Source organism: Setaria italica, chromosome VIII (assembly GCF_000263155.2).
Source record: "Setaria italica strain Yugu1 chromosome VIII, Setaria_italica_v2.0, whole genome shotgun sequence".
Classification (NCBI taxonomy): Eukaryota; Viridiplantae; Streptophyta; class Magnoliopsida; order Poales; family Poaceae; genus Setaria; species Setaria italica.
This window is the reverse complement of record NC_028457.1, coordinates 2,909,676-2,920,504: the sequence shown is the minus strand read 5'-3', so window position 1 is coordinate 2,920,504 and position 10,829 is coordinate 2,909,676. Positions and strand designations below refer to the sequence as shown.

General features: G+C 52.1%; 2 protein-coding genes across 2 annotated transcripts; one reads left to right on the top strand and one right to left on the bottom strand.

The window, feature by feature from the left end:
- The first annotated feature begins 1,184 nt into the window (after positions 1-1,184).
- LOC101761329 lies at positions 1,185-2,453 on the top strand. Its single transcript, XM_004980125.1, has one exon. It carries the CDS (start codon positions 1,185-1,187, stop codon positions 2,451-2,453), a length of 1,269 nt encoding a protein of 422 aa, XP_004980182.1.
- A 5,829-nt stretch (positions 2,454-8,282) lies between these two features.
- LOC101760924 (apoptosis-inducing factor homolog B) lies at positions 8,283-9,619 on the bottom strand. The gene is made up of 2 exons (XM_022828980.1): positions 9,411-9,619; positions 8,283-9,285 (listed from the first exon to the last, which is right to left on the bottom strand). Exons 1-2 carry the CDS (start codon positions 9,515-9,517, stop codon positions 8,283-8,285), a joined length of 1,110 nt encoding a protein of 369 aa, XP_022684715.1. The 5' UTR covers positions 9,518-9,619.
- Positions 9,620-10,829: the final 1,210 nt, after the last annotated feature.

The window sequence follows — 10,829 nt, the reverse complement described above, 5'->3', positions numbered from 1 at the left end:
TTCTTCCCTGCCGCGCCCCTCCCCTCCCCCTCTCTCTTCTTACCGGGCGCCGCCCCTCCCCCTCCCCATACCTCCCTCCACCTCCCAAAAAACACTCGGCAAACATTTTTGAAAAAAAAAATAAAAAAACAGTGCAGCAGCTCCTGCTCCGCTGCCACCACCGGCCGCCACCACCACCTCCTGCTCTGCTGCCGCCGCCACCACCAAGGCCACCTCCTGCTCCAGCAGCACCACCACTGCCACCACCAAGCCTGCCTCCTCCGCCTGCTCCACCTCCCATGCCGCCGCCGCCACCACCACTAAGGCCACCTCCTCCACCAACGTCACCTCCTACTCCGCCACCGAATCCTCCTCCGGCACCACCGCCCATCCCACCACTGCCCATGCTGCCGCCACCGCCACCACCAAGCCCGCCGCTGCCGGATCCAGGGAGAGGGCGCCGGATTCGGGGAGAGGGTGCCGGATCCGGCGAGATGGCGCCGAATCCAGGGAGGGGGCGGCGGATCCGGCGAGGGGGTGCCGGATCCGGCGAGGGAGGGTGGGTTGACACTCGGCAAACTGCTTTTTGCCATTAAAACCTACGCCGAGTGTCGTTTGCCGAGTGTTTTTGGGCTTTGCCGAGGGGCCTGGATCCCGTAGTGTAATATCTAACCCATTAAAAAATAAAATAGAAAAATATATTTCATAATGATATATATAATAATGCTCATTTGATATCATAAGTATTATTGATCTTTTATATATTTTGAACCTGGAAAATATTTGTATCCCTTTTGTTAGAGGTGGTATAAGACAAATCCACGAGATCATGAGAAAACTGTAGTGTTACCACACGGTGACCAACACTGAAAATTCTCGTAGAAGGGCTACAAGCACTCATAGGCAGAGCAGGATGTTTGTGTTGAGAGCATGAAAAAACTGTTAGCTGTATTACAAAATGCATCTGGCCACTAAAATCATCCCTTTTATCTTGTGCCTTGAGCTGTAAATAAACTTTTGATTTTTGGCTTTCCTCGGGGAATATATATTAGACATCTTTTGAGTAGGGCCCATGGGCTAGCTGCGGCCTGGAAAAAAAAACCCAGTTATTTAGGAACAGCGGCGCCTGCGCCGCGCCCCATCGGCGTCTCCGCTGCGTGCCCTAGCCTGCCCTCTCCGTGTCCATCGATTCCCACCGTTCGACGATGAGCCACCGGCGGCGGGTTCTGAATCTGGTTTTGAAGAACAAGTTCACCGGCGTGCACTCGCTGCACCGACTCGACCTCCTGTCGCGCCAGAACAGCCTGTTCTATCCAACGGCGAAGGCGGCGGAGGACGCAGCGGCCGCCAAGGATTCGGAGATCCTCTTCGCCGCGGAGAAGGATGATCCGGCCGTCCTAGATGGCAGGACGACCGGGCAGGAGTCGCTGGAGAAGCTGATGGAGATGCTGGTGCCGTCGCCGAGGCTGAGCTTCGAGCCGACGCCGCACCCGGAGTACGGCTCCCTCTGGAGCAGGCTGGACTGCGCAGCCCTGTCGGAGGGCAGGACGGTGTTCGTGGACTGCAACTCGCGCGGCGCCTTCCTGTACGACGCCGACAAGCGCCGCGTCGTTACCATGGCCGGCTTCCCCGAGCGCAAGCGGTGGCCCTGGCGGCGCGCCTACTTCCCCGTTGCTGCCGGCGCCGGCGGTGACAACGGAGAACCCGACGAAGGCGTGTACGTCATTGATCGAGACCCCGAGGGAGACGACGCCACGAACTGGCTCAAGTTCCAGGCCATGGTCCACCGCACGCCGCGCGGCCGCGGCTCGGACTACGATAAGCGCTGGCACCTCGACGAGCTCCCGCGGCCGCCCTTCGCTGAAGACGCCGGCTACAAGGGCACCATGGAGATCGTCTCCTACGCGCAGGCCGGCGACGCCTCCGACGTGATCTGCGTGTCCACGGAAGGCCGCGGGACACACTGCTTCGACACGGCGAGCCGCGCGTGGAGCAAGGCCGGCGGCTGGGCCCTGCCGTTCGCCGGCAAGATCGAGCACGACCGGGAGCTCGGCCTCTGGCTTGGCTTCGTGAAACAATGCCGTGAGGAGGACAACAACAGCCTGTACGCCACCGGCGACCTCTTCGCTGACGTGGACAGACGTTCGCTGCTGCGGTATGGTCGCGACGACTGCCGGAATCTAGAGCCGCCGTGGGGGTGGCACAAGGTCGTGGTGCCCGAGCCCCGGATCGTCAGCCTCGGCTCCGGCAAGTTCTGCGTCACCCAGTTCTTCGAGACCAGAAGGTCAGCCTGCAGCAAGTGTCTCCATGAAGAAACCGACAAGAGGTTCGCTTTGTTCACCGGCGTGGAGGTGATTCACCGTGGCAGCGATGGCAGCGACGAGAAGGCCGGCAATGGCAGTGACGAGCAGCCGACATGGCAGTGCCGATGTAGTAGGGCCAACGGAGCTCCGGGTGGTCATTCACAAGAGTAAGTTTTCCATGTTGACCAAAGGCGACACCATCGAGTTCGTGCTCTGAGTTATAATTTGGGAATAGAGATCAGTATATTTTTTTTTGTCGAATGAAAAGATCCATTTTGTTACTCCATGCAATTCAGTTTGATCCTCTAGGCGAAATTTGAGCTTATATTATTTTCCTAAACTTTTTGAAATTGTCCAATCAATCATATCCCCCTCTATGAAAATATTCTGTCTCTCTGTGATGGTGACCGAGTTGATATTGAGTCCGCGAGGAAAGATCTGTGATGTCGCAGTGGATAGAACAAGGAAAATTATGCATCTTCGATGCTGAATCGGTGATACCTCTTTTATAGACTCTTGTTTGTTTAGCATCTAGATTCTTTTGGCTAGTTAAAAATGTTGTTTGTGTTTGCACAAATCAAAACTAAAAAAAATAAAGCAGATGCACTTGTTAATGATCACAGGGTTTTCAGAACTCATGAGTACATCACAACAAAATTTAGTCAACTTTGATTTTTTAGATTAAGGATAAAATCTAGCCTACTATATTCAAATGGTGGACATATACAACCAAAGGTTATAAAGAGTTCTTAAACTCTAGTCCTCAACAATGAGGAGCTCAAAACATAAAAAAAAAACCTCGAAGACAAAGAAAATAATTAGAAGACTAAGTTTCATTCTTTTTCTTCATCCATGCATAGTCCTTGTGTGTCTTTATGCATCGCCAAGCCATCACATCTTTCATCTGCTTAGAAACATGATGCCGGAATTGGAATACTTATCTTTTATCGCTCGCACAACAGACTCCGTCATAGGTAATGAAAGGTCGGGCCAAAGTACTTCCAAGGCGACGCCTCCAAGAAGGACATGGCGTCGAAGACACCGTCACCACCCATTCGGCAAGCCGGAGTAAAGTTTTCACCTAGAAGATCATTGACCTTACAGAGAGCATCACAACAAACGCCTAAACAAAGGGAAACAATGCCCAAGCGATGCCGTCGTTGCTTATACTGATACCAATCGGGTAAAGCTTTCGCCCGTAGCTCCTCCATGACCACATCATCACCCCAACAAGAAAGCTATGACGTTCTTGTGGCCGAACCTGTTGGGCAGCCCCGCATAGTGGAGCTTACACCACCAAGAGGCATCGAAGATGCAAAGGCTGCCAACTGTTGCCCCTCACTCGCCGACAGGAGGCCAGGGCTAGAGGAGCGCTGGCCTCTTGTGAGGATCCAGCCGCTAGGGCGGAGACGACGAGCCCAAGCACGAGGTCCACCATAAGCAAGAGAACTGCTCAGAGAAGGGTGAGGAAGTGTCACTGCCACAGGATGAAGCTGACCAGCAGCCATGGCGCCCAAATCCGGCTGACACCACCACCCCCGAGGCTAGTAAACCACCGCCGTCCTCCAGAACACCAATGACCACGGTCGGATAGATCTGCTCGCGGGGACACTGGAGGCGGCCAAGGCAGAGCCAGATCTACGGCGCCATGGCCGGCCACCGCCGCCGCCGCCATGGGATGGGATGGCCTCTCGGGCGGAGAGAAGAGCCCTACCGTCGCCTTCATCGTGCCCGTTTCGCTGGTGCTCTCAGGCGGCGGTGAGGGCACGAGGGTGGGGGAGAGGGGCCCCGGCCAGCGACGGCTTGGGTTCCACCAGAGCCGCCCCCAGGGGCACCACGGGGGATGCGAGGGACGCAACGTGAGGACTGCCAATGCTGGAGACAATCGAGGCAGATCTGGATCTACGACGCCATCGTAGGCCACCGCCGCCATAGGAATGGGGGGCGGCATCTTGGGCGAAGAGAAGAGCCCTGCCGCCGCCTTCATCGGGCCCGCACGGGCTTCCACTGGTGCGCTCGGGTGGCGGTGAGGGAACGAGGGTGGGGAAGAGGGGGCCCGGACGGTGGCAGCTAACTGGAAAATAACAATTCCTTTTGGTTGTCACCTCTTTCAATCCTCAAGGCTTTGGCCTCTCGATCTGTGCTACTCCCTCCGTCCCAAATTGTAGATCGTTTCGGCTTTCTAGGTCCCAAATTAGTGTATGTCTAGATGCATACAAATATCTATGAACTAAAAAACTAAAATAACTTGCAATTTGAAAGGAGGGAGTACAACAAAATGAAGGAAGAATGATTTACAATGTTAAGTACTACATAGAGATAAAGATCCAGCAAGCATTCAAGAGGGCTGACATATTCATCTAACAATATCAATGCATCACACAATAGGACCAACGTGCTTATCTATCCCTGGCCAAGGTGAAGTTCGTCAAAAGAAAATCAACTTTACCATTGGGAGTTCTCCTTGCTTCAACTCCACTCTTCATTATTAGCATTGGTGTGACGCTCCATTCAACTTTTTTTTTGTAAAAGTGATGTCTTTTTCGCAGGATTTACATCTCTGATGTAATTAAGAAAAGCACAACTCAGAAAATATTATCTTATGGCAGTTAATTTGTAGGATAGTCAAAAGATATTAATTAATTGAGCTTACCTAATGTCTGAACTATTTGCACCCTTCGTTTGGGCCTACCTTGCAGCTGAGCCGACACCAGTGGCTAAACCTGAAGCTTTTGGCGCACTGCTAGATGGTCGCATGCAACCTTGTTCTGAACTTCTGATGAGCATGTAGTTGCAACCTCAAAATCGTCGGATTTCTCGGTTGCGACAGACCGAAACCCACTCCATTCATCCATTGTTGTTCAGGGCTCCTTCTTTGGTAGAAGGATAGATCTTGTGACCTGTCAGGTCCCAACTGTTGGAAATATGCGTTTAAATCTACCAGATATAAATATGAGCCATATTACGTAACTCATTGTTACTGTTATGTAACAAAATTCTATATTTAAATAGACATGCGTAACCTGCAACATACTTATGTAAACGGTGTGTAAAAACAGCATAAGCAAAACAGATGTAACCAAAACTTCTAAGTACATAACCTTCCTGCACATGGTGCAATTTAAACTGTAATAGATCCAATCCATGGACTTACAGATCAAGCGCTCCATCCTCATGTAGACTCGGATGCAGGGTTGCTCGATGCAGTGCAGAGCGTAGAAGAGGCAACGCAGAACGTAGTCGATCGATTCAAGCGGTTGCGTAATCGATCGGTTGCGCAGTTGCGCTGCCCAGAATCCTTATTTACACCCTCGTGCAGGCTTCCTGACGGCAACGGCTTGGAAATACTGCTCACCCCCCTTCTCAGTGCACGTCAAGGAGAAGAGCCGACGAGATTTAATAGCTCAGTGTCACAGCACAAATCACCATATGGAAAAAGAGAGGAGAGAAAGGGTTCATGGATATCTCGCGTCTGTGTTCCTGGACGTCTGCACAAATTTGAGCTCTCACCAGATGCACAAATTGCCTTGTTCTTTTTGTACAAACCCCGACCTTTTATAGGCTAGGCCAATGGGAGAGCTCACCAAGGCAAGCCTTGCGCTCCAATCCTTCCTCTACTTTATGTGTGAATGCGGCACCCCAATGGCTACCCTCCTTGATACAGTTTCTCCCGACATGCCGTCCACTTCCCTGATGCTCCTCGCCTTGGTGCGCGCAGCGCTAGGGCATCCTGACCAAGTCCTTTGTACATCAATCTTGTCATTTACTATTTTACCCTGGTAATCATTGCTCTTCTCAATCCGGACCCACCATCCTAGGGTAGGGGACATTGAATCTGGCTCTCGAGATTCTTCCTGGGAGGCCTTTGCCGCTTCCCGGGGCCGCGGTGTGGGCCTGCCCCACTGGCAGAGGGCACCCGAGAGCTAGGCAAATGCTCTTAACATAAGGGCGGCGCCCGCTGCCTGTTGGACAGGACGAGTGAGCCGGTCAGTCCCCGAGGCGCTTAGGCACATCCCATCAACCGTAATGATGATGTTTTTAAGGGGACGGATGCCTGATGATAGCCTGCCTCAACTGTCGTGACGTCTCATGCTTGGATACGCCACAGTTTGCTTCACCTCGAAGTGAGCCTTCTTGGGGGCCTTCCGGGGGGTCTCTAGGTGTATCCTGCTCACGCTGTGTGGGCCCTCCACGGGTCCCACCATATAGGCGCGATATTTCTCTTGTCTTTCTAGGACCTCGGATTTCTTGGCCCACCTCCTTATTTGGGCTTCATGAGGAGGAAAACCCTTTTCTCCAGGCAGGCCCTACTTGTAAGTGTCTTCTCGGGGGACTCCCGTTCCCTTGGCGCTGACAGATATGTATATGTCACTGCATATCCAAATGAGGCTGCACCATAGTTGTCAATTGGTTATGAGTCTTGGTTTGTGAATTTCACAACTAATAGACTCTTCGGTCCATCACTCCACCGCAAGAGCACCTTCTACTCTATGTGCCACATCAATATATTAAGGGGCCGTTTGGGTGGGGCTCCTTTTAAGGGTCTCACCGGTGGAACCAAAGCCGGGGAAGGCAAAAAAAACTAGATTCGCTCAACTTCTAGTTAATTTTTATCTCATTTTGCAAAGTGAATTCATACCACAGTGTCTTGTTTTACGCAAAACAAGTGAAGCCAAAGCTAGAATAAGCTTCTAAACGGGCCCTAAGGCTAATCCCAATAGAATACTAGCTTCTACACGTGGAGGCATCTCATATTCTCATTAGAGAAACTTGTCAACTAGGTTTTCTTTTAGAGTGTCTGTTAAATGATGTGGCAAATGTAATAGACAAGTAAACTATTGGGAACTTGCCCTTAGAGGTGGAGAGGATCTTCATGTTGTTGCTATTCTAGTCAATGGCTTCCGCAACTTCACGGCGCTCGTGGATTAGATCTACCCATGAACCACCAAAGCAAGTTCCAATGGAGAATGCTAGTTGAGCGAGCAATTGTACCTGTATCCATATATGTGATCCAGGATGCACGTGATGACACCAAGCATACATTGTCAGCTAGTTCGTGGTAAAATTCAGAGATGAGCTAGTCTCCATATGCTCTCAGTGCCTCGCTCACCGGACGGGAGGCTCGGCCGGCCAGAGCGGGAGGCTCGGCCGGTCCTCTGGCCGGTGGATCATCCTCCGCCGTCTTGTTTCACAAAACAGATTCACGTTGCGGTGTCTTGTTTTGTGCGAAAGGTGAAGCTGAAGTCAGAATACGCCCTTCTAAATAGACCCTAAGGTTTCATAGCCGGAATATCTTGTCGGTTCATAGCCGACGACCCTTAGGGCATGTAGGTGTGATAGAATGCGAGCAAGAAGGGGCCACGTGCTACAGGCTAGGTTAGAGAAGAAAGAGAAAAAGAAACACGGAGCCATCTCATTAGATCGAGACAACTTGTCAAATAAATTTTGTTTTTAATTTAAGAGTATCTGTTAGATAATGTTGCAAGTGTCAGAGACAAGTATGAGCTCAACTATTGAACTTGCTTTTAGAGGATAAGAGTATGTTCATGTTGTCACCTTTCTCTGTTCAATGGCTTCCCCAACTTCACGGTGCCCCTGATTTATATATATGCATACCTATATCTCAAAATTTAAAAATACATTTGTAAACCTCTAGCTGTCGGCCTCTAGCCATTTTTAATATAGCACGCAGCTCTCCTGCTAGTTCGATTCAAAATAAAATAAGTGTGGCTACTCAATTTCGCGACTAGCTACCTGAACCACCGAAGCAAGTTCCAATGGAGAATGCTAGTTGAGCGAGCAATTTGTACCTGTTTCCATATATGTGATCCATACAAGGATGCACGTGACAACGCCAAGCGTACATCGTCAGCTTTGTCGTGGCAAAATTCAGAGATGAGCTAGTCTCCATCTGCTCTCGGTGCCTCACTCGCCGGACGGGAGGCTCGGCCGGTCCTCCGGGCCGGCGGATCATATACATCCGCCGTCTTCGCACGATCATCACATGACGCGCGGCATGGTGCCGTAGGGTTTGCTCTTGAGCCCCATCATCCTCCGCGTCCTGGTGATGAAGAGGTCCCTCGGCTTGACGGCGCCGGGGATGTGTCCGATGAGCGTCATGAAGGGCAGCTCCGCCAGCGCGTCGCGGCGGCCCAGCGTGACGGTGATGTTGGCCCTGGGGCACGGCTTGTACCGGTGCAGCTTCTCGTCCCTGCACGCCCCCTTCACCAGCAGCCGCAGGTTCCGCGACACCACCATCGCCTGCCGCTGCGCCAGGTGGCCCTGCTTCGCCTCAGGCACGTCGGTGATGTCGCCGACGGCGAACACGTTCTTGAGCCCGCCGACGCGGAGGTGGTCGTCCACCTTGAGGTGGCCCTCCTCGTCGAGGTGGTCCCTGAGGAACGACTCCCTCAGCCACCCGGACGCCACGGGCCGGCCGGTGCACACGAAGTGGCAGTCGGCGGTCACCGTCTCGCTGGCGGACGTCGTGAACTCCCGCGTGTCCGGCGTGGTGCCGGCGAGGTCGACCGTCTGGTCCAGGAGCACGGTCACGTGCTTGGACCGTAGCCACTCGAGCGCCTTGGCCGACGCGCGGGCGCCCATCACCTTGAGCAGCCGGGGCCCGCCGTGGACGAGGGTCACGCGCTTCTCGGGGCTCTTCATCACGATCTCCGCCGCCAGCTCCACGCCGATGGGCCCGCCGCCGACGATCAGCACCGACTCGGCGGCGTCGATCCGCTCCCGGTCGCGATGGAACATCTCCAGCCGCTCCGACTGCTTCTGCGGCCGGTTGCAGGTGCGGCCCGTGGCCACGACGAGGAAGTCGTAGGCCACGGCACGGCCGATGGAGGTGAGTACGACGGAGTCGTCGATGCCGACGGCGAAGGCGGTCACGACCTTGGCGTGCGTCAGGTAGTCAGCGTGCGGGATCACGGTGCGCTCCACGGCCGCCGGGTCCACCTTGGCGCGCAGGTTCGCCCACGGGATCTCGAAGTACTCCTTCCTGCATGCAATGCAAATGCATGCGTCCGCCATGGATCGATTATTCAAGAACACGATCGAGGAATCCATTATCCATGCTTTCTTAATTAGAGAAGAATGCTCCAATAATGGCGCGTGCGTGCTCACGGGTCGATGAGGACGACGTCGGCGTGGTTCTGTAGCGTCTTGGCGAGGAGGGCGCCGGCGATGCCGCCGCCAACGATGACGACGCGGTCGCCGGTGGACCGCAGCATGGTGGTCGTTGACGGCCGGATTCGGTCCCTAGTTGCACTTGCACAAAGGAGATCAGGTGCTTGCGCACGCGACGACGAACGAACTCGATCGTCGGTGATCGATCGAGATGGATCGATGCTCCTCTCCTGCTTCGGCGTTGGTATATATGGACGGAGGAGATCGATTTGGCGGGAGCTCAAGACTGCGCTTCGTATCGGGGATCTTTTTTCTGGTGCTTTCAATTGTCAGGAGATGGACCCACCTGTCAATGTGCTAATTGGCAAGGAAATTACTAAAACGAGCTGCCCAAAAATAGGAGTGCTAAATACTGCTGGCCAGAAAATTGCTAAGTAAGCTTATCAATTACACTTCGGTTGGTGAATATAGTAGTAACATGGTACACATTTGGTTTTGAACAAGGTTGCCAATTCACGAGAATAAAATCAGCAATTTACACATCAAGGATGGGGCTGCGCACTACCGTTGTGGTGCATGAAATTTTTAACTAAAGCATGCACAATGCACAGTAGCAGTGTTGCCGGCTTAGGAACAACACCGTGTCATTGATTTGGCTTATTTTTTTTCTATAATTGTTGCCAATGGAGATCTCTGCCACCTCACTTTGCCTCATGTTACTCTCCAGGAATTATCTCAAGGGTGTACTACCATCCGTGTTGTTTGGAAAAATAAATATCTCTTTTCTAATATTGAAAATCAATTCATTTGTTACCGAATCCAATCAGGTCGTTGCGAGCCACAAATTTAATTTCCCTACACATACCCTACTTAGCTTGGTCTCGCTTGCCACTCAGTCAAACTAGCTAGGGGGCGGGGTCCTTGGGACCGGAACTTATGGTGGGCCATAGCCCACCTGGCCCGGCCCACCCCTAGTGGTAACTTAATAAGTTAAAGTTATTGACTTTGACTTAAACTGGTGGTAACTTATAGTTGTTTTTCCTGAATTACAGTACACAGTCAAAAACAACCCAGTTTAATTCGGGAAAGACACACATTGGTGTCGGGTGAGCGTTAAAAAGAAAGAAAGAAAGAAAGTTATAGTAGTTTTTTGAGAGGAAGAAATTGAAGTAATAGTAGTTTCCCAATGCACCGGCATAAAGCCATTAGCCATCAACATGCAACACGTCGAAGCCAAAGGGAAAACTCACTGGACATCATTAGAGTTCACTTTACAAATTAATTAAGGTATACGTACAGCAACGTTAATACAATCAACAAACTGTAAGCACAGCTATACTACTATCTGCATGCAAGCATCTGACACCGCGAAGGCCCGCAGATCATCATCGAATCGGATGCCAAAAGCCCAAAACG

Coding starts and splice junctions, on each gene's coding strand:
- LOC101761329 (XM_004980125.1), top strand. CDS start 1,185: ATGAGCCACCGGCGGCGGGTTCTGAATCTGGTTTTGAAGAACAAGTTC.
- LOC101760924 (XM_022828980.1), bottom strand. CDS start 9,517: ATGCTGCGGTCCACCGGCGACCGCGTCGTCATCGTTGGCGGCGGCATC. Junction 9,286..9,410: donor GACGTCGTCCTCATCGACCC/GTGAGCACGCAC, acceptor CATTGCATGCAG/GAAGGAGTACTTCGAGATCC.